The 26958-nt window shown below is 51.7% G+C and overlaps 1 protein-coding gene across 30 annotated transcripts in view; it reads left to right on the top strand.

Moving 5' to 3' along the window:
* The window catches only part of NCOR2 (nuclear receptor corepressor 2), a 593256-nt gene that overhangs the window by 551742 nt on the left and 14556 nt on the right, over positions 1-26958 (top strand). For 26 of the 30 annotated variants that reach the window (XM_039505017.1, XM_039505016.1, XM_039505026.1 and 23 more), the window contains 11 exons: positions 4563-4715; positions 6210-6296; positions 7006-7286; positions 8528-8882; positions 13472-13699; positions 14282-14536; positions 17493-17642; positions 19360-19494; positions 19725-19887; positions 20780-21327; positions 25854-25997. In XM_039505017.1, the coding sequence (XP_039360951.1) occupies positions 4563-4715; positions 6210-6296; positions 7006-7286; positions 8528-8882; positions 13472-13699; positions 14282-14536; positions 17493-17642; positions 19360-19494; positions 19725-19887; positions 20780-21327; positions 25854-25997 (2499 nt within the window). The remainder of the gene's footprint in view (positions 1-4562; positions 4716-6209; positions 6297-7005; positions 7287-8527; positions 8883-13471; positions 13700-14281; positions 14537-17492; positions 17643-19359; positions 19495-19724; positions 19888-20779; positions 21328-25853; positions 25998-26958) is intronic. The other 4 variants (XM_039505034.1, XM_039505033.1, XM_039505028.1 and 1 more) reach the window with 2 other exon arrangements.

Raw genomic sequence — 26958 nt, 5'->3', positions numbered from 1 at the left:
GCCAACCCCCGACAACCCTGCATAGGTCACGGCACTTCTTTAAGTGCAGAGGTGCTCTCTGTGTTAACTCAGTAACCAGCTGTTACTTCCTTCCCCAAGCCTGCTCACGGGATGGCAGGGATGGCCCTAAAATCAGCTGGCAGTTTGCTCAGAAGCTCAGTTCGCTTCCATGAGCGATGAGCAGAGGCTTGTTTCCAGTGAGGCTTACGAGCGACTCCTCCATACAAGCCTTTCACTGCTCTTCCCCACGCTTCTGGGGCTGGGCAGGTGCAGCCCAGCAGCCGCCTTGAGAGACGCCCTGGCTCCATTGAGTCTGGAAGCAGAGGATGCCGCTTGATAGCGACCGTCACCCTCGGCCTCTTGGAGCCCAGGAGGCTCCGTAACCCAGCCCGATGCGAAGCAGGAGCATTTTGGTGCCTGGCCATAATGCGCACGAGGAGCATGAGTGACTGTCTTACAGAGCTGCATCACTTCTGCTCTGAGTGCAAGGCAGAGATGACTAAGGACCAGATCCTAATCTCGGATGTACCCGCCCGCCTCGCCGTGTATCTTTCAGATCTGCTGCTGTGTCACACCCCCACAGCTCACATCCCTCTCCAGAGAGCAACGGCCTTCGGTCTTCGTCTCTCTCTTGCCACCGCGGCCTGCCTGACAACAAAACGAAGCCGAGAGGTGGGGCGGGGGTGGCGCTTTGGCTGCTAGTGGGACGAGCTAGTGTGGAGCACTTGCCACGTTCTCGGGCTGAGGAAGGAGCCACCAGAGAGAATGTGCCTGGGGTTGGCTCGTTCTCTGCCACCCCTCGCCGCCATGGGGAGACGCTGCCGCTCCCTCCTGCCCCCAGGTGAGGGTTCCTTGATGTGGGCTGCTGGTGGTGCTTGTAGGGAGGGATGGGGGGGTTGTTGCAGGGGGGTGTCTGAGTGCGTCTCTCTTTCTCGCTCTGTATTGGAAGCAGGAGCAGGAGGGGTGAGTCTGAAAAGACAAGCTCCAGGCTTGGCCCACAAGCTGTTACTCAGTTCCACTCCAGAACTGGTCGCTCGGTTTTCTGGGGTACACTTCGGGGTGTGGCGGCGTCTCCACTGATGGCACGGGGCTCTCCGGTCAGTCAGGCTGTTGGAGGACAAGAGCACAGGCTCGGGATGGGCCAGCTTGGGGCCAGCACCCCGCCACGCCCCACCCCACCCCCAGCAGGGACACCTTTTCCGCCGGGGTCAGCACTCAGCAGCTCCCACTCTGATGCTGATAGCCACATTTCCAGGCAATCTGCACACAACTTACAGATCTGTGTGGCTCAGAGAGCAAAAACAGAGCCTGCCCCACTGGGATTGAATTCCCATACCTCTGAGAGCTCCCTCGGCTTCTCCACTAACAGCGGGACTGTTGCACCACAGGCGTGGAGCCCTGGGCCAGCAGCAAAAGGGTTGAAATCCTCCCATGACGGACAGCTCATTAATTTAGGCTTGGAGCCACCCCTGTGGACCCAGTCTTGTGCTGCAGTGACCTTCCCATGCTGGGTGTGAGGAGCATTTTCTGCAGTGGCCACCAGGCACCGCATGCAAAGCAAATCTCCATTCCTCTCCCTTTGGGTTGTTAACTTTGCCCCAGCTGGGCTTGGTGTCGCCCCGGGGATAGTTGGCAGAATCGGTGCCAGAAAACCACACCGGAAATGTTTCCAGGCTGTCTTTGCAATGAGCAACTGGATCTCTTTAGCCAGCACTCCAGATCAAACAGCTGATCTTAGAAATCATGCCACAGTGGGGAGAAAAGCCAGAGCTCCTCTCTCAGGCCAAATTCTGGTTTAAAGAATAAACAACCCCAATCCTTGCATTAGCTGCCTGAGCTGTTAATCAGACCCGGGGGGGGGGTGTTACCAAATGGAGAGAATGAACTGCAAAGAATGGATGTGAACCAAACTCCATATGGCTCGTGTGGGCCTCCCACCAAACCCCCCGGGCTGCTGGGCCTGCTTGTGCATGGACTTCACGTGTACATGTATAATGATGATGACGATATTTCTTACCCCTTGGAGCTTTCATTCAAACGCTAACCCATAGAGGCAGCACGTTCTAGTGGCTGGGCCCTGAACTTGGATTAATGAGACCTGGATTCTATTCCCAGACCTGCTGCATGACCTTGAGCAAGTCACAGAATTGCTCTGTGCCTCAGTTTCCCACCCCATCATTTGTCTGTGCGGATTGACAGCCATTCATGGCAGGCATCGTCCCATGTTCTGAGGGTGAGGCCTTGATTTCAGCTGGAGCCTCTTGGCGCTACCGTAGTACAAACAATACTAAGAATATGGGGGAGGGAGGGTAGCATCATTATCTACGAGGCAATGGAGCTGACTGATTCACCCAAGGCCGCAGGGGGAGTGAGAACTGAAATGAACCTCCAGGAGTTTTCACTGTTTTGATCCCATGCACAGACCTGGAACATATACTTTAGCAGGCAGTCCTGCATTGGCAAAGAGATGGGCTCTCTATATAACCCAATAAGTCTTGCCCATCTCTGATTTCTGTGATTCTGCATGAAAATCTATTTCAGATGAGAAGAGGAGCTAGCGTGTGAGGCTTCATTTAATTCGCTTTTGTACTTTCTCCACCAGCCTGTCTTTGTGCCACCTCTCCCTCTACCTGTACATATTAATAGTAACGATTGAGTAAGAGCCCTGGATTTGCGTATCTGGTTGTTTTTCCTCTCCTCTCTGGACCTGTAAGACAAGATGACTTGATCCCTAATAGCCTGACCATCTCCTGTCCCCCAGACAATCCTGGGACAGTTTCAAATGCAGCAGCGAATGAGTTAAAAAAAATAAAATTAAATTAAATCGTTAGCGATTATGAGTTCTGGCAAGCAGGGGAAAAAACCTGCAAGTTCTGTAGTGCCGTGAGGGTACTTACAAATAAAAGGGCTCTAATGCGACAAAATCCTGTAGCATATGCAAGCTGAATTGTGCTAGATTGGTTATTCTCATTCTGCATGTGATTGCTAATGGCTTCTGCGAGCAAGGGACATGTTTTCTGAGCAATTTTCTTTCTTTTTCATCTCTCTATTCCTTCCCCCCCCCCAAATACGTGAAACAAAGAGAACAGGGGACAGCGTTCCTTTTGCAGAAGAGCTATTTAGAACAGATGTTCCTTGATAACAGGATGCGGCAACATTACCCCCTTCATGTGTCTCAAGATGCCTGGCTGCTCTCTAAACATCAGCCGCTGATTTTTCACGTTGAATGAGTCTGAAGCCAAGAGGGAGACCGAGATTCATTTTGTTTCCCAGAATCTTTCCCCAAGCCCCTTTTGGTTTGATGGTATGATGACTGCAGAAACTGATAGTGGGAGTTGTGTCGTAATAATCCCATTTTATTTGTTACTGGCTTCACAGAAGAAAACTTTTGTTCCCAAACTCTCTAGGACTGAACAAATGTTTTGAACTTCTCCTGTGTTTTCTGTAACCGTGTAATCCTAGATATGGTGTGTGTGAAAGAAGAGGGTCAGGACACCAGCATTCCTTGGCAGGATAGACTAGTCCAGGGATAACAGGCAATGAGTTTATCTTGTGCAAGCCAATTGCGGAGCTTGGAGCTTGTTACATAAACCTTGGGCTTTCAGCTGTGTCATAAACTGTCTTGTAAATTTCATGGGGTGGGCTGCATTATGCAGGAAATAAGAATGTGGCAGCAAGATGGATTTTCTGATGTTAAATCCAATGGTGAATCATAGATTTTTTTTTTCAGGCTGTAGAACAGACTTCCAAGGGAAAAGGAGAGAGCCCATCACTTGGAAATATAGAATGTAGGCGCAACAGAGCTGTACGGGCAGTACTGCATTGGCAGGGAGATGGATTTAATAGCCCGATAGATCTTGCCTACCTTGAATTTCCATAGTTCTGCGTGAAAATCTATTTTAAATTGGAAGAGGAACTAGTATTTGAGGCTTAATTTAGTTCTGTGGCTTGATACTGTACTTTCTCCACCAGCCTCTGTTATGGTGCATTGGATTTTTCACATCCTCCTTTGTCTTTGAGTAGTTTGTCCATCTCTTACTTCTGATTAGAATAATATGAGTGTTCTTTATGCTAGTTTTGATGTTGAAGGTTTTTCTGCTTTGCTTCTTCCCCTTTGCCTGCTTTTCTCATCTGGGGAATGTCTCCAAGTGTCTGTTAGGGAGACTGGACAAGATCACAAACAGTAGGTGTATTCAGGAAACAGCGCCACAGGGCTGATTTCAGTGGGCGTTTCAGCTGCGTACACCAGAGCTGAATTCACTCCATAACGTCTCGCAGGCTGTGTCTGGATAGCGAGAAAGACGGATGCTCTTGCCCAAACATGAGGCCATGGAATTTGGAATCTGAGGCGGGCAGGGAGGGGGGAGAGGCTGAATTTCCTGGAACCCAGCAGCATGGTGTAATGCCGACAGAGCCTGCTGAGTGCAAGCTGAATTGCCGGACTCACTCCGATGGGAGTGAGCCTTTAGTGGATGTGCGAATGACCGTAAACAACCTCGCTCACTCACTCCCTCCCCCGTCTTCATGCTGCTACAGTTTCTTCATCTCCTTTTATTTCCTAGGTGGAGTCGGTGCTTCCCAGTGCCCCAAGGAGGACAGCAGAAGCGCTGGCGCTTCTCATGAGACCACTGGTACCAAACGAACCTACGATATGATGGAGGGGAGGATCAGCCGGGGTTTGCCGGCGCGCGATCTGTCGTCCACTAGCATTGAAGGTGGGTTTTGGGGAATCTTTCAGTCGTGCCATGTCAGGAATCAAACACCAGGGCAGAAAATGTGCGGCATCTTTCCAATTCTGAGAGCTCTCCCCGTCTGCCAACAGCAGCCCTTCTGTTCCAGGAGGAATGGCAGCAGCCAGTTTCGGAGGAGATGCGCATGGCTATGCGCTCTCCCGCAGGACCTTCTGGCTCACATTTTCCTTCATCTAAAATAAGACATCCAGACTGAAAGTGCATGTTTTGCTGCATGCTTGCGTGTCTGTGTGTGTGAGCAAGTGAGTGAGTGACAGCCATATCTCTCTTCTGGATCTACCAGTACAGTGAGAACTTACAGGCCTTACCGGAAAAATGAATCTCTCCTTCTCAACACCCATGCTTTGTGCCCTGCACAGAAATGGCCAAGTTGCTCTAAACTAGAGATACAGACTGCGATTTTCAGTGGTTGACAGGCACACATCTCCCACTGAAGGTCCCAGCTATAACTGTTGAAGGGACTTCAGCAGATAATTCTAGCTGTAAAAGGTTTTGCTTAAAATAAACCCTAAAAAAGGTTTTACAAACCCTAACCCTAATATTTAGTACAATTTTTTCTGGCCAAGAGAACCCAGTGTCGGAGCCGGCTAACTCTGCACATATAAGATGGTCAGCTCTTTGGGACAGGGCCTGTCTTTTTGTTGTGTGCTTGTACAGCACCTAGCACAATGGGTTCCTGATCCATGATTGGGGCTCCTAGACCCTACTGTAATAAAATAATAACCATAATAATAAAGTGACTATGCGTGTGAAACCTCGGATTTTATTGGGGCTGCTTACAAGTGTTACAGTGTTTGTAAGACTGGATCCGAGTATCTAGTTTATCTATAGGGCTTATAGATTTTTAAGAGTGGCATCTTCATTCTCTCTAGACCCACGTGGAACTGAGAGCAGGGGAAAGTTACACAGAATTTTGCGGGGGAAGGGGCAAAGTGGGTTTCTGATTTATAAAGCAGGAAGCAATGCAATTTTGAAGTTACAATTCTCTAATTGCTATCTAATGGGTAGATGAATCATATTTTTGTTGGAGGTGTTGGCATCTATCCATACGCTTTAGGCGTTACTGACATACGTGCATCACAGGGAAAACTTTAAGGAAAGATGATCGTTCTGGACTTGCAAATGCTTTTTTAACCCGAAACTTTCCCTTGCAGCATTTTGAATCCAAACATGCCAGCAATAGTAGGAAAACAAGAAAGTGAAACTGACTAGAAACAAAGGGAAACTGACCAGTCTGGCCTTTTGGTCCCCAAAGTACAGGAAGTAAACAAGCAGTTCAAAAGGAGAAAAGTAAACTAGCTATTTAGAAAACATTTTTGTATTAATCCCAGGTGGTGATATTACTGGAGAAAACTTTTTAAAATTAGGTGATTTCTCACTTGTCAGTGTCCCTTTAAAATATAATGAAAATGTCAGCAGTCTTGCTACCTTCTGACTAGTCTCTTTGGCCTGTTCTAGGTCTAATGGGTCGAGCGATCCCCCCCGACAGACACAGTCCCCATAACTTAAAGGAGCAGCATCATATCCGGGGCTCAATTACACAAGGTAATACTGGCAAGTATCCACATCAGGAAGTATATGGGGGGGGGGGGCCAGCCATGACAGGTGACATTCCCTCATGTGCAACTCAGCGCTATCTATTAACCCTGGATGCAATTAGTGTGGAAGGAACTAAGGACTGAGTGGTCCCACTGGTTCTGCAGTCACATTGCGGACCTAGCCAGCGACTGGAGAAGCAGAGAGTCCTAGGGGGTAGAACACTGGACTGGGACTCAGGGGACTTGCGGTCTACTTCCAGCTCTGCCACTGGCCTGCTGGGTGACTATGGGCAAGTTATTTCCCTGCTCTGTGCCTCAGTTTTCCCCATCTGTAAAATGGGGATAATGATCCTGACCTCCTTTGTCAAGTGTATTGAGATCGAATGATGAAAAGGGATAGGTAAGAGCTAGGTATTCATCATCATAGCTGCTGCTTGGCGAGGGTGAGATTTCAGAAGTGAGCCGTTGACATTGGCCTGGTAAAATTCCCATTGGGGAGCTCACTGAGAGCAGAGCTGAGCCACTCTTGGCGAGGTAGTTGGGGCTTTGCAGAACCCATTGGGTTGCCCAGGCTCTGTAGTGGCTTTGCATGTGAACTCCATCAAACCCCCGTGGTCCACAGCCTGTATAGGGGCCATAAGTACATCATTCAGTTTGCATGACCTGCTTCTCTGGAGAATCACATTGGTGCATTACCTTCTTGGGGGGGGCTGCAGGAATCCCGCGATCCTATGTGGAGGGCCACGAGGACTACCTCAGAAGAGAAGCCAAACAGCTCAAGAGGGAAAACACTCCCCCGAGGGACTTGTCCGACACTTACAAAGTCAGGCCTCACGAGGGCCTCGCTCCCTTGAAAATGAAAGCAGCTCACGAAGGCCTCATTGCCACCGTGAAGGAAGCGGGAAGATCGATCCACGAGATTCCCAGGGAAGAGTTAAGGCGCACGCCTGACATCCCGGTGGCAGCAAGGCCTCTGAAGGAAGGATCTATCACACAGGTGCGTTCCTTGAGGGAGGGGCAGGTTACTTTGCGGGAGGTAAAGGGGATCAGTACGGCGCCAGGTGGATGAAGGCACCCAAGCACCAGAGAACTGGGCCAAAGAGAGGTCTCTATGGGGGTGTCTCCCGTAGAACTTTGGCCCCTGTTTTGAAATACGTTAAAGTCTGGCACATACTTGGACCTCTTTCCCCAGAGGGGCCCAGTGCACATGTGGGGTGTCACAGAGCTTGAAAAGATCTCCAGGGCGCTGCATGTCCGGCCCCTTCCCGAGTGCCCTGTCGGAGCAATTCGGCGTGGGGTTTGTTGTGCGGAGAATATTTTAAGTCCTAGCAAACACTGCAAGTGATTCTTTCACTTATTGCCCACTTGAATCTTTTAGTACCGGGTATGAGTGTAACCTCAGAACTAAGGTGGCCTTATTACTTGTGTAGACTCCTGGGAACCCCCAGCCATGAAATATTGGAGTGGTGGGATGAGATGAAGTATGCCAATTTTGGCCTCTCTCTAATGAAGAATGTCCCTTTCTAACCACCTTTCTGAGACATCCACCCACCCCATGTAAACTTCTTGGGTCCTGCTGTGTTCTCAGTTACACGGGTGTAAACCCAAAGTAAACTCACTGAAGTCGGTCGGAGTGACTCTTGATTACATAGATGTCACTAAGAGCAGGGTCTGTCACTTCCCCAATTCCTAAAGCCGGTCCTGCTGGAACACGTGCTTGGGGCACGTCTCGTGGCTTGGACTCGCACCCTATGTGGAGCGTTTCGATAGCAGCTGTTTAGAATACTCGTGACTGTTGATTGTATTGTATTTCTCTGGGGTGTGTGGGAGAAGCGCAGTGGATATAGACACTCATTGATGGTGATTCATCTTCCTGTTGTCACAGTGGGGAATGTGCATTTACATGCCATGTTCTGTTGGGCTGTAGCTCCTGGAGACAGTTGATTCCCAGGGGAATAGGAGTCTCCACTCATCCTTACCTGTTCCAGTGGAATAGCATTACCTCCTAGTTCTGAGTCTCACCGGTGCAGTTCTGTGTACAGTATTAGTGCTGTTGATTTTCAGTGGGACTTTTGTTTCCAAGTCACTTAAGTGCTTTGGAATATCCCACCCCGGGGCCCAGGCTGAGCACCGAGTGCGAGTGGCGACCTAAAAGAGCAAACGGTGATCTTCACTGATTCTGCCCTGCTGCGTTCCCTTCCCCACTCTGATGCCCTCTTCGCTGCCTTGTTTCCCCAGGGTACCCCGCTGAAATACGACAGCAACTCTTCCTCAGTAAGTGCCAAAAAGCATGATGTCCTGTCGATCATCGGGAGCCCAGGGAGGACTTTTCACTCTGTGCACTCGCTGGACGTCATGCAAGACCCAAGGACTCTGGACAGAGCTTGTTACGAGGAGAGCCTGAAAAGCAGGCCCAGCCCAGTTACAAACTCTGGAGGTTCAATTACCAGGGGAGCCCCCGTGATTGTCCCTGAGCCCGGAAAGCCTCGCCGTAGCCCGCTTACCTACGAGGATCACGGGGCAGCGTTTAGCAGCCATCTGCATCGAGGTTCTCCAGTATCCACAAGGGAGTCGACCCCAAGGCAGCATGAAGGTAACTGTCATTCTCCAGCAGACCCCTAATGTGCTGGGGACGGTTAGGGCTTTTAGGAAGTGCTAGGATTGGAGCATACAGGGCTTTGGCTGGGTTCCCACCCTCGCCCCCTATTTGCTGTCCCCTCACAAACGCTAGAGGGAAATGTGCAGTAGTTGCCATGGACCAAATGTTGTGGTGTAAATCTGGAATATCTCTTGGAAGCCAATGGAGATGGCTCCAGATTGACACTGGAATCACTGAGACTGGGATTTGGCCCTGTGTGTTTCTGAAGGCTGTGCTGCAGAGGAGGCGTCTGTATGCAGGCTTTGATCTGGAATGCACATGTTTTAATAGTGTGGGAGAAAGCTCAGTGCTAAGTAACATGAAAAATTGTGGGGAGGAGGGATATTTTCTCCCCTCTCTTCTGTGCAAGTCTAGGTGTTTGTCTACCCAGCTCTGCATTTATCCCTCATCCATCACCATAGCATCTGAGGGCTTTGGCTGTAGCTGGGTATAATGCATGCTAGCCAGCAGATGGAGACAGTCCAGTTGGGTTGTCGAGACCTGACATCCCTTTGGGAGATGCAAGAGTTTTGCTGCCTCAGAATGCTTGTGTTTCCAGCAGGGGGCGCAGTTCCACCTGCATGCATTGAAATCACTTGGGCCGCTGGCCAGCAGCCTGAGAGCAAGACCCTGGCCTGGCAAAGCACTGGGATTGTGCTGCCATAGCTGCTCTCAGAGGCCACATTCAAAAGCCAGCAAGGTTGCTTGGGCAGGCAGAATTTGGCACAGTGCAAATCTAACAATCCAGAGCACAGACGTAGCCAGAATGACTCGCTGCCTGGCTGATAGGATTGCGCTTCAGTCCAGCAAATGCCTGTTTCCTTTCATCCTGTTAACTCTTGGTTGCTTGGTGAAACACAAGGACGCGAGCACATATGCGTAGAGCGCATTTACTGTAACAGACAGCGTCAGCTCCAGCAGCGCTTTCCCCTAGATCCAGCCAGAGCCTCAGGGATCGTGAATCATCAGGCAGAGCAAGAGAAATCTCATCCTGACTGCGACTGTGCCAGTGACCCAAACTACATTTGCAGTTCAGAAAACTGCAGTCTGCATCCAAGAGCGTTGGTGCCGTCCCTGCCTCCTCATGCTTCCTCTGAGGGTCGAATGAGAGAGGGGTGACCAAAGAGAGCCATGGGTGACCCTGCCTGTGATCCTTAATAGAGAAGAAGAATTTTCGAAAAGCCACCCCACCCAACAGCCAATAGACCCAGGATAAACCAATAGCCACCCCACCCAACAGCCAATAGAACCGGGGCTAACCAATAGCCACCCCACCCAACAGCCAATAGAACCAGGATAAACCAATAGCCACCCCACCCAACAGCCAATAGACCCAGGATAAACCAATAGCCACCCCACCCAACAGCCAATAGAACCGGGGCTAACCAATAGCCACCCCACCCAACAGCCAATAGACCCAGGATAAACCAATAGCCACCCCACCCAACAGCCAATAGAACCGGGGCTAACCAATAGCCACCCCACCCAACAGCCAATAGAACCGGGGCTAACCAATAGCCACCCCACCCAACAACCAGTAGACCCGGGGCTAACCAATAGCCACCCCACCCAACAACCAGTAGACCCGGGGCAAACCAATAGCCACCCCACCCAACAACCAGTAGAACCGGGGCTAACCAATAGCCACCCCACCCAACAACCAGTAGAACCAGGGCTAACCAATAGCCACCCCACCCAACAACCAATAGAACCGGGGCTAACCAATAGCCACCCCACCCAACAACTAATAGAACCAGGGCAAAAGGTCCCCTTGATCTCACGCTGCACCCCCAACACTATTACCAAAAATAACAACCCTCGCCCCAAACACGTGGGGTGGAAAGGAGCCTGGTGGGCCTGAGCAGATAGGCCATGTTCCATCCCTTACGCTCTTCCTCTTGGGAGCCACCTGTGGGGTCCCAGGGGCAGAGTGTACTTAGACTGGTGTCACCTTTCAAAAGGGACTGATGGGTTTAAAGTGTTCACCATGAGAAACCTTAAAGGGACCTGACTTTGTAGAGATCAAGCCCGTGTTGGGCACCCAAGATCACTAGTCGCTTTTGAAAACGTCAGCCAAAGTGCTCAGCCGATGGGCTTTCCCTCTGCCCAACGCGTGAACATGGGAAATCAGTCATTCCCTCCTCGCTGGGAACCAGCGCCCTGGCCGTCAGCATCGCCAAGCAACGCCAGCCCCACACGCGCTTGCTGCTCTCTAGCAGGCTGCAAGTCGTGCAGTTATAGGTGGGGGACGCTTCTCCGTCCGCCTGCCTGTGCGATCAGTCTAGTATTAGGGCCTTCACCACCACAGGCCCTAGAGACTGATCGCTTGCTAAAGCGGAGCATGAGGCCTCATTTCAGAAAAATGCCCTTTGGCTGGCTGGCTTCTCTGTGATTCGCACATGTGGCCAACATGCAGCACTAGTGTTGGGGAGGGGCTGGAGGTTTCCTGAGAAAGTTGAATATTTCTATTAAATTCCAGCACAGAGGCGTAATTTTGTGTGTCTGTAGATGACAGGGTGCCTAGAGGGGGTCTGCAAGGGTAAGTCGTAGCATCATTTTCCTGGGTTGGAAGGAGCTGTTATTCCCTCTGCACCCCTGGCAGATTGGATGTATGGGGCCCTGCCGAGTAGCTGAGACGCTGTTAAAACCGAAGCAGTGGCGATTCAAACCTGAAACGTTTCCATGGTTACTTTTGCATCAAGGAAAACAGTTTTGTGAGGGGAATTAACCAGTCCCTGCAGGGCTGGAAACCCAAACGTCACTGAACGGGGCAAGTGCATAAGAACGAGACAGTGAAATTGAGCAGCTTAACTTCATTGTCTAAACTGGAGGTGGTTGAGTCATCCCTAAAGAATCCTTGATTTGTGGAATTTCGGTTCGTTGCCTGTCTGCAAACGGATCACAGCTTTTCTTGCATTTATTTGTTGTTGGGACATGACGCGCTGGCTCGCGTCTCTGAATAGCTCAGGGTCTGTGGCTTGTTTGCGAGTGGTTTGTTGCATGAATTTGACATTCAAGCTGTTTTGATTGGACCCTGGGCTCACATGGTACGTTTCCCTTCCCAGAGCGGATGAGCTGAGCGTAACTCTTAGAATCAGGGCTCGTGGTTACTAATTAGCTAGCCTGGTGATAGTCACCCTGTACAGAGGGCGAGCACCAAAGTGCCAGCTCTGAGTTAATGCGAGAGAAGCTTGACATTATTCCAGCTGCTTCTCCATGTATTATGAAAGTGTTTACAGCTCCTGGTGAGCGCAGGAGGACGGCTGCTGTCAGAACCATCTGGGCCCTATTTCATCATATTTATTTTGAGTTTCCAGGGTCACTTTTTTTCTCTCTGATAACGTTAACCTTTCTGCTGCCGGCAGAGCATTTAAACAGGGCTATGGCAGCAGGGTCCCGCTGCCATCCACTCAGATGGGTCAGGTTCGTTGGACTGCGTCAGGAGAGCATGTTTGTCAGATGTCCCTGGCCCCTTGCTGAGGCTAAGTGAAGATCTTTGTGAGGGCAAACGTGAGATCCATTCAGGGCAAAACTGGCTTTCGTTTAGGAACCAAACCAGGGACCTGGAGAGCTTTGTGCGGAAGTGGGAGAAGACAAGACCCTGCGGGCTGGAGGGTCAGTTAGATTGTGAAGATTTGCTTGTGTGGTTGTCTCTGAAACATTTCTCGTGGGTATGTCCTTCGAGAGAGTGGCTGAGCCTAGGCCTGGGAGCCAGAAACTCTTCAGCTCGAATCCTGGCTCTGGCGTTGATCTTGGGCAAGCCCTCACCCTCTCTTCTCCTAGCTGTAATAACAGGGATGCTGATTTGCTTTCCTCTCCTAGATGCTGGGGATTAATCGTTGTTCCTAGAGTGTTTTGAAGGCGAACAGGCAAATACGTCACTGCCGTCAGTGAGGGTAACTCCATTGATGTCAGTGGAAGATGACTCCCATTTTCATTAAAGCCATTGGAGTCACACTCCCTTATCCCAAGGCTGAATTTAGCCCCAAAAGCGTTACCCGGGGAGAGCGTCTCGCTCTCTTTGTAGAAGTAACAGCCTTTGCTCTCTCCGATATTGCCAAGGAGATCTGCTCTGACTCGTTACCTCTTGTGCCGCGTCCAGCTCCCGAGTGTTGGGCCCCGCAATTCGAAAGGCAAAACGAAAGGGCGGGCTTTTGCCTTAGGAACACACTTGCCGTGGGCAGAATGGGAGAGCAGAACTCTTAGAATCAGGTGCAGCTGCTTTCAGTGGGACCCTCGTCCTCCTCCCTAGTCACAGAGATGCTTTCGGAAATCGCACCTGTTGCCACATGCCGCAGGCCGAATTCTGACCCCAGGTAAACGATGGCAGCTTCCACTGAAGTCAATGGCAGTTGCCACTGTGACCCTGAGGGTGGAATGGGCCCAGTAGGTTTAAACAGAGGAAAAACTCCTTGATTTGACAAAGCTCAGTGTACGTGCCAGAATCAGTAAGGCGGTGGGGGGCACGCCCCTCTGAGAGCAGCGCTTGGCTGCGAGTGTGTTTCAACGTGGACTCTTCTGACTCCTTTCTTTTGCCTCTGCAGGGAGCATCACGGCTGGGAAGCCGGTGTCCCAGGACAGAAAGATCACCCCCACAACAAGAGACATCACCAATTCCAAGTCTCCTCACGCTACTCTATCGGACCATCACCATCCCATCTCCCCCTACGAACATTTACTCCGGGGAATGAGTGGTGTCGATTTGTACAGAGGACACATTCCATTGGCCTTCGACCCCGCTGCAATTCCCAGGGGAATTCAACTGGAAGCAGGTACTCCTTTATTTGGGGCACTTGCCAGGAGCAGCCCCTGGTCAGCTGAGCAAAAAAACTGCCTCGGTTCCATTCTTATGAATGTAGCGTAGCTGCGAACAGAAGGGGGCCCTTTCTGTTCCAAGCTGTGTAACAAGCCGCTGGCTGGCTGGTGACGTTCCGTTTCACAGTGAGCAATGGAAACAGGCTTTTAAAGCAGTGCTGCCTTGACTGTTGAGTAACTCTTTGGCTTAAAGCTGCGTCTCAGATGAGCTCTTCTCTGACTCAGTTCCATCCTTACCCTGACGCTGCTCCGGTGCACAGTTGGCAGATGAAGGCCTGACACAGCAAAAAACCAGCTTCCTCCACCCTCATGCCCACGGGGGCTGATGTCTCTGGTGTGTTGCATGGGCCTCCCCAGCCTGAAGGCCAGATGGAGGGTTCCTGGTGGGTGCTCACTGATTTGGGCCTTGTCTGTTCCTAAATTATCCCACGTCCCAGTTGATGCTCGTGAGCGCTGCAGTTTTCATGAGTCAGACTCTGCTGTGCTCTCGTAGGACCGTACTGTCAGTTGCTCATGCGCGTCTGAATCTTCTCTTCTAGCTGCTGCTTACTACTTGCCCAGGCATCTTGCTCCAAGCCCGACGTACCCCCATCTCTACCCTCCGTACCTCATCAGAGGGTATCCAGACACTGCCGCCATGGAGAACAGGCAGACCATCATCAATGACTACATCACCTCCCAGCAGATGCACCAGAACGCCGCCGCCACTGCCATGGCTCAGAGGGCAGACATGCTGCGTGGACTTTCGCCCCGAGAACCCTCGCTGGCTCTCAACTATGCTGCAGGTCCTCGAAGTATGAAGCTGTCTGTGGTTTTTAGGTGGCATTTTTTCTTCTTGAAAGGCATAGGGCTGTCGTTCTGACCCCAGGCCCCGAGCGTAACACCCAGCAGGGCTCCCGTGGTGGAGATCACGACGACAGTACCCATGCGGCATGCACATTGGTCTGCGGCGCCAGGGGCAGGAGCATCTTGGCTTTGGCCGGTTGAGCGGTTCCTGAGCCATCTGTGCAAAGGCAGTTGGTTTCTGTCAGTCTTGATAGCGCGTTTGGTTTCTCAAGGCTGCTTCAGGGGCAGCCCCGTGACCTTGGGCTGGAGTTTGATCAGCTTCCACAGGTTAAAGAGGGCCAGGCCTGACCAGTGCTTGGATAAGAGCCCCTCAGGGTACATCTGCGGAGCCCGTGGCAGCCTGGCTCGACACACTCGGGCTTGCGGGGGCTGCTGCCGCGCTCTCAGAATTGCTGGGGAGACGGCACTGGGACGCCGTGGCTCAGACTGGAGCTGGGGTGCTGAAGCCAAGGGGCGGGAGTGGGCCCAGCTGTGGCTTCAAAGCGCTGTCTATCCAGCTGTTTTTAGAGAGCCACTGCAAACCTGAGTGTCTCTACCCGGGCAGGGAGGCTCAGTGTTCTGCAGGGAGATGGGATCCAGTCCTGGGGGCAGTGCCCTGGTGTGGCACTAGGGGCTCTGGGCTGCTGCTTCTGCACCCTCCTCCAGACAAAACAACACTGGGGTCCCAGTCAGCCTGTGGCTAGTCAGGATCATTTGTTTGGTTGGGTTTGTTTTCAGGCATGGTGTGTCCTAGCCAGATTCAGCCCCCCCTCAATTCCCCTCCAAACTGAATACATTGTTGATCTCTACCTCCTGCCCTACGCGGTTGTGCGGTTGTTGCAGGCTCTTAAAAAGCTGCCACCCCGAAAAGAGACGGACTGTCAGTGGTGGGCAAAGGGATTCCGAATGGGCAGAGGAAATCGCTTTGGGATCCCTTGGGCGGGGAGCTGCTTTATAAGTTGCTCTTGTTCTTTGACCTCTTTACTGCTAGCAGTTGGCAGGTTTTTCTTTCTGTGGCTGTGCACTAACCTGTCCCTTGCCCTGCTGTCCCGTCACCATCCCCCGGCAGTGGGGCCAGTTCAGGGTAAATGGCAGGAATTTCAGGTGCCAGTGAAACCTTGCAGACTGGAGGAGGTGAGAAACCAAGAGTGTAACATTGAAAGAGAGAGGTACAGTAGAAAGCCGGGGAATGTAGAACGTGATCTGGGCGGGTACCCTGGAAACTAGGCGAAGGCAAAAGGATGAATTAGTGAGGGGCCGGATTATGGCGTCCTTTCTCTCCACGGAGAGCACTCGAGTAGCCCCATGGACGTCACTTGTGCTACGAGGAAGGACTCCACAATTCGGCCCATGGTGTTTGTAAAGCTCTTTCAAGATTAAAAAATGCTGTGTGAGTGTGAAGTGTGGTTGTTAATAATGAGTGAAGCTTGCTCCGTGGGGGTGGGTGTAACATTGCTGCATCTTCTAAAACAGTCGAGTAGCTGATCTGTGGCTTTCCAGCTCTTCAGAACATGCTCCCATCGACAGTGGGGTCCGTAGCCCTGTAAAATAGCATTTATGCTATTGCACTGATGGTTCTTTGAGTCTACACTGGCTGTAGGCATATTCTCACTCAATGCAAATTGATCTCTGGTCTTTATAGACAGTATCTCCAGTGAACTGTGCTGAACTGGGCCCTTCTAGCACAATGTAAATCCTGAGATTTGAAAGCTGTGTATGATTTTGGGGATAAAGCAAATGAGACCTGTTTTGAAGCATCTCTCAGAAAAGACCCAAGGGGACTTTCTCATCTCATTGTGCTGAGTAGGCCTCTGTCCTCATAGCTGACTCTGTGATGCTGCTGAGTCTCCCTCCAGCTAAAATCCCACCCACAGGGAATCTGGGGGTCCCCTCTGACTCCAGAACTAAAATTTGTATGTGGCTTGTGCTATTCTCACCTGCAGAACACACCGATCTGGGCTAATGACCCCACTCAAGTGCCCCCCAAGTGAGAGAATTCTCAGTTCAGGCTCTGTCTCCGCCCTTTCTCGTACCCTGGCACGTACAGAACGGGGTGTACGTAGGATCATAAAAATGTAGGGCTGGAAGGGATCTTGAGAGGCCATTTAGCCCAGCCCCCTGCACTGAGGCAGGACCCGGTCTACCGAAACCATCCTTGACAGGTGTTTGTCCAACCTGTTCTTAAAAACCTCCAATGACAGGGATTCCACAACCTCCCTTGGAAGCCTATTCCAGAGCGTACCAGTCCCTGGTGGTTTCATTTCAGTGAATGCCATGTGCGGGGTGGGCAGAGTGCCCCACGCTGCGGAATTAGAACCCCCAGAGCAGTGCCTGGACCCCGCCATTCAAAAGAAAGCCACGCCGACTCCTCCGCTTTCACTGTCCGAGCTGAGTGAAAGGCATTAAGTAAACCCAGGGTGAAAATCCCCCTGTGAAAGATGGGCCTGAACTGGGAGTTACGTGGTGCTTGGGCCTTCAGCTGGGGTCTGCACCGGGGTGGATTTCGCCCTCTGATTGTACGCTGCCTCAGGCAGGGAGTGTCTTTGTGCTCTGTGTTTGTCCAGCACCTAGCGCCGTGGGGTCCTGGTCTGTGACTGGGGCTCCTAGGTAGAAATAATAAATGATGATAACCCCAAGAGCATCAATGGCGAGAAGTAGATCCTAATTTTTCAATGCTTCCTCTTTTAATAATCCATCGCCAGAGGGGTTCGCAACAGAGCGGGAAACAGCTTTTAAATTATGCAGCTAGTCCTAGACAATCAGATTGTTCTCTTGCTAGTGTTCCCTTCCCAGTTGCAAGGGGTACGTGTGTTCATGCGCTGTCCCGATTCCCAGGGCTTCCCTGCCAGCATCACTCTCGGCACCCTCTTGTGTGGAGCGTGGGTTTGATCGTCATCCTGACGGTCCTTTCAATTCTCTCTCCAGGGATCATCGACCTGTCCCAAGTGCCGCACCTGCCCGTCCTCGTGCCCCCCACACCTGGCACCTCCGCCGCCTCGATGGACCGAATCACGTACATCCCCAGCGCCCCCCAGACATTTAGCAGCCGGCACAGCAGCTCCCCGCTCTCCCCAGGTAAAACCCACGGGGTTTGAATTGCCACCTGATAATCTGCCTGGGTGGGCATGTGGACAGACCGAACCCCCGCCCTGTGTGGGTGTGGGGTGTTGAGGCTTCCCAGGAACTCCCATTGCTCCAGGATTTCGGTCTGCTGAGCCTGGCACGCTGGTTTGTCCTACACCCGGAATTCTTAGTCCCTGCGGCTCTTACCATGCTGATAGTACTTCCCATCCCAGGATCTTCATGTGCTTGAGGTGCACAAACTAAACCGACAGGGGAAGGGAGCTGGTAAACCAGAGCACAGAGAGACGTAACTTGTCCAAGGCCAATCCAGACTCAGGTGTAGAGCACAGCAGAGTCCTGCTCCTACTCCTCTCTGATCACTACCTACCAGTCCCTCTTCCCTGGGCTTAACCCGAGCTGGGGTTAGGGTTGGGGCCAGCAGGGGGCCCGGAGCTGGGGCTAGGGCTGGGGTTGGTGGGCGCCCCGAGCTGGGGAGATGATCAGTAGGGTTGTTTCTCTCTTTTATGGAGAGCTCTGAGGCTGGAAGGACTGTTCTTGTCTGCAGGTGCAGCCAATAATCATTGGCTTGTAACTCTGCTAGAACTTGACCTGCTCTGGCAGTTTGGGCCCGTCAGCTCTCTGCATTGTTACTTATTCAGCACCTGATGCAGCCTTGCAGTTGAGCGAGACGTTTTCCCCTCCCCCAAAGAGTTCACAAACGGAGCCCAGACCAAACGTCACTCGTGAAGACGGGGGTGTGAGGACAAGGACGCCAGTGATTTCCGTGGGGCTGTGGTGGTTATGGGTTCGGAGGCTAGCTGCACCTTTGTCCCCGTCCGGGTGCTTTAGAGAGACCTGCCCCCCGTCTTGGCCCTCTTGCCTCACCTGTCTCAAGGGGAATCATGTGATCCTTCGGTGGGAGCCGTATGTACCAGTCGGCGCCCTGCAGGCCCGACTGTGTGTGGGACACCTGCATTTCCTCCCTTTGGGAGTCTGTAACCAGAGAGCCCCTGTTGAAGTGTTTTCGTCAACTCTTGGGAACAAAACATTAGCGAAAGAAGGACATAGCATGCTAGTTCGGATTGCGCTGAGTAGAGAAGAATTGCCAGGGCTTTGTGACCAGCAGGAGGGGCTAGTTCCCTAGGATCTCGGACGGGATCGTCCTTGGGGTGGCTAGCCCCTCCCACTGCTCGTGACGCCACAGCTGCGTTCCCATTTTTAGAACATAAGCTCAATAAGACCTAGGGCAGGGATGTCTCCCGACCCCAGCTCCTTCCAGCTCTAGTGCAGATACACCCTGAGAGTGTTTACTCCTGTCTCCATCCTGCAGGGCCTACCCAGGGGAATGCCCCACAGTGGACAGGTAAGGCCCATTCAATCTCAGTGGGTTGTAATCACTGGCCTAGTGGCTGTGTCTCCCCATGGGTGAGGGTGTTGAAACCATCTGATCCCTTTTGTCAGTCGAACACACCATCTTAGAAGTCAAGCGCATCTGTCACATTTTGGGTACAGATTGAAATGTGCAGTTAATACAGATACTTGTGCCCCGATGGTTGCGCCGGCTTTACTCCGGTGTAAGGGGTATCAGGCCCCGGTCTTTGCTTATCTGCCAGGATCTGGTTTAGGAAGCTCGTGCAGAGATCCTTTAGCTGCAACACTCACAGGACTGGAGATTGCCCCAGAATTCCGCTCGCAGGGCCCCCTGTCACTGGCTGCCTTTGAATTCCAGGAGGCCCCACGCACATGACCAAACAGACAGGAGCGTCGGCTTCCGAACGGGAACGAGATCGGGAGCGCGAGAGGGAGCGCGAGAAATCCTTCCTAGCAGCCACCACTGTGGAGCATGCGCCCATCTGGAGACCAGGTAGGCTTGGAGGAACCCAGGCCATACGGCTTATGGATAGCAGTGGTTCCACTGGTGAGCAGAGCCATCGCTATCGGGGGGGTGGGAGGGCGGCGTGGTGCGGGGCGGTGCTGGGGACAGTTCTCTAAGGTTTATGCAGAGCTCTCTCTTCCTCCCCATCTCGCTGTCACTTGCCCCTTGGTTTTCCATACTGGTTTCCAGCTCAGATTCTTCACTGCATTTTCTTACAGGGACCGAGCAAAGCAGCAGCCGTTCAGCCACTCATTCTCACAGCCACCAGCACTCTCCCGCCTCGCCCCGCACCCACGAGACCGTCCAGCAGCGCCCCAGCGTGCTGCACAACACGGGCATGAAGGTCATCTCATCGGAGAGCCTCACCCCGTCGGTTCTGCGGTGTGTATGGGCTTTGCGGCTCACCGCGCTCCTGCCCTCGGTGGGTGGAGGGCTCTGGGTCATTAAGGATCTAATCCTGCACCGTTGATGGCCACAGGCGTTTTTTGGTCATTGGTTTGAATGGGAGCAGGCCTCAGCAGCAGGCCTGTGGTGGGCTGGCTGATTTTGACCAGGTTCTTTTCCTTTTCAAATGGCTTTTGCTGGGAGCTGCTCCCAGGGAGCAAACAGGGGATGGTCGTGGGCTGTCCGCTCTGGGCCAAATCCAGATGTTCTTACTCAGCCCGTGCTTCAGCCTTTGCCTCAATGAGAAGTTTTCTTCAGCCTTTTGAAGTAAGGGCTCGTTATTTTGGTCACTCCAACTGGCCAGCCCCTTGTGCCGCAAACAACCTGTGGAAATGCATATGTAGGTGGTGGGGTTTCCAGCTTGCTCTTCGTCCCAACTTCAGCAGGAAGCTAGAAGTTATCTGAGTCCTCTTGCTCTCTGGTATTATGCCACACTCCGCCTGGGCCTTTTTTGCCCCAGTGCAGTCTCATGCCTAAGTTTTAAATGGGGAATCAGCCACACTGGTTAAATGGAACATGCGCGGGGTTCTCCGCTCACTTACGTCAGTGCAGACGAGGAGTAACTCTGCTGAAGTCCAAACTGGTGTAAACACAGAGTCAGGCCCCCTTTGTTTAGTTTTCCAAGGAAGACGCATTGTGACCTTCTCCTGTGTCAGTTCGCATAGTTTGGCATTGGATCCATTAACCTCCGAGTAACATGCACCGTAGCTAATACCTCTGTAGGGTTACTGGATTGGACAGGAGCAAACAGCCTAGTTCCTGTGGGGGTGGGGAAGCTGCAGCGTCTCTCATCCCCACGGTCATATTATCTCTGCATTCTTTTTTGAAGATCCTCCACCACCACCACCACATCGCCCATCCGCTCTGCAGGATTTCCCACGGCATCCGCCCTGCGCTGCTCCCTCAGTGGAGTGGACAGCTATGCAGCCATGATGGACCCTGCCCTCCTACAGAAAGAGGCGTCCAGGGCCCGAGAAGCCAAGGTAGAACGGCCTCAGACTGACAACAACATGTTCACCTCAAAGCTGCCCAGTGGGGCAGGCCTAGAACAGTCACCGTCACCCGTTAAAGCCATGGAGTCCAGGCCCTTACCAGCCTCCGGGCCAGGTTCTACCCAGCAGTATAGCAGAGGACAGGGGAAAAACCAGCACCATCATCCGCCCCTGGATCAGCAGCACGCAGTCTCGGTCAATGAGCAGCACAGTAGAGAAAAGAATCAAAGTAAATCCTTTTCAATGCAGGAACAGGAGCTCCGAGCACTCGGTAAGACCACCATGACAGCGGCCAGCTTCATAGATGTGATTATCATGCGTCAAATTTCTTGCGATAAGGGGAAGCGAGAAAGACGCTCGCTAAATAACGACTCCGCTAGTGATGGTAAGAAATTGGAGGGGCGGGTGCCAGTCCAAGTTTGTGGCCTAAAACCAATTTGTTTATTTTATTTTTTGAATTGCACGTTTTGGTGGTTGGCTTTTTCCACTTCCTGAGTTTTTTGGAATCATTTATGTTATTCCAGTCTTTTATTTTTGTTGTTTGTTTTAAAAGTCCTTCCTCCACCCCCCCCCCTCCCTTTTTTTTTTTAATTTTCCTTTGCCAGTTCTTGCTTTGCAGCTCTAGTTCATTTCCTGGTATTTATTTATTTATTTATTTATTTATTTTAAATTCTTGATTTCACTGTAATTAGCAATTCACATGTGGCCTACGTTAAAGAATCATGGGTAATAACTCAAACAGCAAGGGTCTGGGGGGAGGGGGAGGGAATGTCTGATTCTAACAGGACAGCCATGGCAGACAAGAACAATGTCCCACGTTTGCACAATGCCTCTCCATTTGATAGATCCCAAAGCAGTGTATCAATTTGTCTCTCAAATGATACATCAGTGCTTAGATGCCATGGTGACAGGCACTATATGAGACATAAATATAGATAGTATACTGTATGGGGATCATGTAGCTGCCATTGGAATGCAACCACTTCTGGAGTGAAACACAGCAGCTGCTTAACCCAGCACAACAGCTTAAGGCACAAAATGAAGTAGAATATGTTTATCTGGGTGAAACTGCCGTTGGGCGGGGGGGAGGGTGGATCTAAGTTCATGTCCATCTCTATAGGGACACTTACGAGGACAGCTGAGCTTTGGTCCAGAGCAGACCCCTGGGTTCCATTTAGATATTTAGTTATTAGCAAGCACCATGTAATGCTTAGCGCACAGGGGTCCTGGAGGCTAAGCGTGTCACAGTGTTATCTCTGTGAATCTCTCCTGCACGTCTGCCCTGAGTCCCAGCATTGCACTCCCATGCATGTAAACCTTAGTGCACGGTGTGCACCAGACAGTTCTCGGGGATAATTGGAGAGGAGAATTTTTTTTCTGACTCTGTTCTCTGAATCTTCCCCTCTTTGCTCTTCAAGATCTTACTAATAAGCAGTGATACTTGTCATTGGACTCTTCCAGCCAGCTGCCGAGAATGCTCTGCTAGCAATGAATACACACTCACCTTTGGCTTTAGTGGGGCATTTTTTCCTGACACTGATAAAACATACTAAAGCATTTCTGCAAATATATCCGAAAAAGCAGATCATTGGGAAGTCATGCAGCAGCAGGATTTCCTCTGAGCCCATCCAAAGAGCTGGGAGTTGCAACGCTCCACCTTACAGTGGCTAGAAATCCTGCTCGGTCAATAGGAAGGAGGAAGTGTCCCAGCCTAGAGATGTCAGCAAGGGGTGCTACTGTAAAAGATATCAACGGGGGAGCCGTGTTAGTCTGGATCTGTAACAGCAGCCAAGAGTCCTGTGGCACCTTATAGCCTAAGGCCTGGTCTACACTAGCGGGGGGGGGGTTCGATCTAAGGTACGCAACTTCAGCTACGCGAATAGTGTAGCTGAAGTCCAAGTACCTTAGTTCGAATTACTTACCCGTCCTCACGGCGCGGGATCAATGTCCACGGCTCCCCCGTCGACTCCGCCACCGCCGTTCGCGGTGGTGGAGTTCCGGAGTCGACGGGAGCGCGTTAAGAGTTCGATATATCGCGTCTAGATGAGACGCGATATATCGAACTCCAAGAAATCGATTGCTACCCGCCGATATGGCGGGTAGTGAAGACGTACCCTAACAGACGTATTGGAGCATGAGCTTTCGTGGGCGAATACCCACTTCGTCGGATGCATGTAATGGAAATTTCCAGAGGCAGGTATAAATATGCAAGCAAGAATTAGGCTAGAGAAAAGCAGTTTCTCTTCCCTTGGTGTTCACACCTCAACTGCTAGAAGAGGGCCTCATCCTCCCTGATTGAACTAACCTCGTTATCTCTAGCCTGATTCTTGCCAGCATATTTATACCTGCCTCTGGAAATTTCCACTACATGCATCCGACGAAGTGGGTGTTCACCCACGAAAGCTCATGCTCCAATACGTCTGTTAGTCTATAAGGTGCCACAGGACTCACTGCTGCTTTTACTGTAAAAGAGTTTCCCCTTTTATTGGAGCCAAGGCTATGTTGTGCTGCTATCTTTGACCGTCCCAGACTAGAGAGGGGCTGTGTTCCAATGACCCATAGGCCAGAGCTCAGGACGCAGTATCCCGAAAGCCTTGGAACAAGAATTATCTGTATATTACCTTGTTAAGTCTTTTCTAGTGATTCCCTCCCACCCAAGCTCTCTGATCCGTGCCTGGCCATTTGTACATCTACTTCCCTTCCTCCTCCAGACGCGCGTAAACACAAACAGCTCCAAGCCGCTCAGATTTCTGGGGATCACAGTATTACACACACTCCAACTGCCCCAGTGCTGGCACAGCAAGCTGGTCTGCTTCCCACCCCTGGGTCCAGCCATCAGTCAGATCAGAGTATGACCAGCCAGCCCTGGTTAGGGATATCAGCACCAGCAATGTCCTGTCAATACAGACAAGCCTTTCAGAGTGGGGTGGAGACCCAGTGGCACTAGGGTTTGGCTCTTCAGCTAAGACTCACTAGACCGTGACTGGAGGGAGTGGGGATCTCACGCTAAGAAGCAATAGCACTAGAAGCAATGAATCCGCATGAGAAGGGACATGCCCGATGACCCAGTCAAACAGAGAGTGAGCAGAACGACCCTTTAATACAAGGCATGTACGTGTGTGGGAATGGCACGTCTCCCACTCGGCCCACCTCTCTTCCAGTGACTTCACATGAGTCCATTGATATCCGCTGGGTTCAGTGAGTGAGCCCAGCTTGGCAGGGTCCCTGCCTGGGCTGGGATGGGGCGAGCAGGCTGGGCTGGGCGTGAGTTCAGCGTAGGTAGTGACACAGCCGGCTGTGACTGGCTCCCAGAGAGAATGTGCTGGTGACAAGGAAGCCCTTGGTGAAATACACATGGGTCCCGCAGAGCCAAGAGGGAACCATGTGGTTTGTCTCCATTGATAACTCGTGGGAACTCGGCTTTAGGAAGTTAAAGGCATATCAAGAAGTGCGTGAAATTCCTTAGCCAGAGGGCAGGGTGCAAGGTTGGGACTCAGGACACCTTAGTCCTCTTCCTGGCTCTGCTCTCGATCTGTCCTGTGATCTAGTGGAAGTCACGCCACCTCTCCGCGTCTCTAGCCCCCTGCCTGTAAGACAGGGATAATGATGATGCAGTGTTGCCAGCTTTCAGGGTTTTATCACACATTTCATTTTACACTCCAGCTCCTGGAGAATCTCAACTTTTTTTTAAAGAGTGAGTTTCTCACCCCATAGTAGCAGATAAAAGCTTGAAAATGTGACCTGCGTGCACCTCAAAGGCTCAGAAACCTGAAGGAAAATAATAAAAACCCAACTGTTGTTGTTAGTATTTTTGTTTAATCTCGTGGCCCCAATCTCACAGTTTTGGGGTGGCCTGTCTCACAATTTTTGGCCGGTTGAGGTTGGCAGTGGTGTGATACTGGCTTTCCTTTGAGATCTACCAGTGAAAATGCCACCTAGAATAGTTAAAACCCAACCACAACCATCATTTACTTTTCACTGTGTATGTGGCTTTTATCTGTTTGTTTGCGTTTCTCCGGTGTGGGAGGTGTGAATCCAGGCCGGTCAGGTTCACTGCCTTGAGCTGTTGTGTTTGGGTTTCCAGCTCTGCAAGAAAATGTGGTGGTGGTTTTTTCATTGTAATTGAAAAGCAAATTTGTGAAAAGCAGCAAATGTGGCTGGGTGTGTGTCTCTGTGTCTTTCCTTGCTGATTGTCAGCTGGTTCTTCTGATGATACTGGTACTGCTCGATGCACCTGGGGCTATATCTACACTGCACGTGAAGGTGGCATGATAGCACGGGTAGGCACCCCCCACTCTAGCTTTCATCTGTCTCGCACAGGTGACAGGAGCATAGATGCAGTGATACGGGCTTCAGCATGGGCTAGCCACGCAAATATAAACCTGCTGGGGACCCTGGGAATGTTCTAGGGCAGCCGGCCTGTACTGGGGTCCATCCCACTGCAACTTCATTGCTTTTATTCCCCATGGTAGCTAGGTTACACCTGGCAGAGTGTGCATGCCCAAGCTCCAGTCGCACCTTCTCTTGTAGTGGAGATGTGCCCTTAATGCCCCCTGGCATACTAAGAAGGGCTGTAGAAGCTGCAGCGAGCGGGTGTGTCCCGCAGCTTTAGATGTAAGGTCTCTGGTTATTTCGGTCACTTCTTTGCTGATGCTGAAGATCTCAGTGCAGCAGCGGTCGCAGGACACGTAAGGTTAATCGCAACAAAGGAAACTCACACTATTAAAAGAACAGGAGTACTTGTGGCACCTTACAGACTAACACATTTATTTCAGCATAAGCTTTTGTGGAATAAATGTGTTAGTCTCTAAGGTGCCACAAGTTCTCCTGTTCTTTCTGGGGATACAGACTAACACGGCTGCGACTCTGAAACCTGTCACAATATAAAGGCCTTTGCTTCCATTTCCCCAGGGTTCCACGGAGGCTACAGCCCTGATGGCGTTGAAGCAGTGAGCCCGGCGAGCTCGCCCAGCGTATCCCACGAGAAAGGGGCAAAGGTGCTGCCGGATGTGGAGAAAGGGCACGGGGAGCACAACATGAGACAAAAACAGCAAGGTGAGGGGCTGCCGGGGCTGCTGCCGCCTCAGATCTGACATGGCAGGAGGCCTCCTGCACTGCCGATATTCCAGCCCAGTCGAAGGCTGCCAGGCAAAATATGTGAGGCTCTGTCCCCTTCCCCTTTGTGGGTGAGGAATTTCCCTCTTTCCCCACACAGTGGGCTGTGTCCGCACCAAGCTGCGTTCCCTGAAATCTCTCCCTGGGGCTACGCTTGTCCTAGCGATTCAGGGAACAGAGGCTGGTGGTGGCAAGATGAATGGAGGGACCCATCAGGAAGCTTCTGCCTTGCAAAGATCCAGCCGTGTCCTTGAGAAGGAGGTTGGCCTTGCCATTGACACTCTGGATGGGGACTCAGGAGATTCAGTTCCTGGCTCCACCATGGGCTTCCCCTGAGAGCTTGGCTGAGTCACTCTCTCGTCCCCCCTTCCTCTGCCCTCTCCATTTAGACGGTGAGCTCTTCAGGGCAGGGACTCTCGCTCACACGACGTGTGTACGAGCACCTAGGACAAGAGGGCCCTGATAGGGCCTCCAGGCACTACCCAGTGCGAGTAATAACGATGCCAGGCTGGCGCCAGTGCGTGGAGACAGGCAGTGCAGGGAAGAGCTGAAGGCAGGGAGCAGGGAATGTGCTTTGGCTGGCTGTGCTGCAGGAAAGTGCTCATTCCCTTCTGGGCTGGGGTGAGGCGTGCAGACGACAGGCTGAGAGGGAGGAGGAAATGTGCGGGGAGGCAGGAGAGGCTTAGAAGGAAGACGGGATGCATTGGTAGCCGAGGGCCCATCGGTCTCCATTTGAACCTGGCTGGGCATGTTTTGCTGGAGCTGCTACCAGCATTTGAAGAATAACCTTAGCATGCCGTGGGCTTATCAGCCTCCCATGGGCGGTTCCTGACAGCAGACTGGTACAGGGAACTGCGGCTCTGCCAAGGAATGTCTCGTTAGTATATTAGCTAACGGTGGC

Source organism: Mauremys reevesii, linkage group 18 (assembly GCF_016161935.1).
Source record: "Mauremys reevesii isolate NIE-2019 linkage group 18, ASM1616193v1, whole genome shotgun sequence".
Lineage (NCBI taxonomy): Eukaryota > Metazoa > Chordata > Testudines > Geoemydidae > Mauremys > Mauremys reevesii.
Note: the sequence above shows the minus strand (reverse complement) of the source record. Positions and strands in the feature narration are given on the sequence as shown.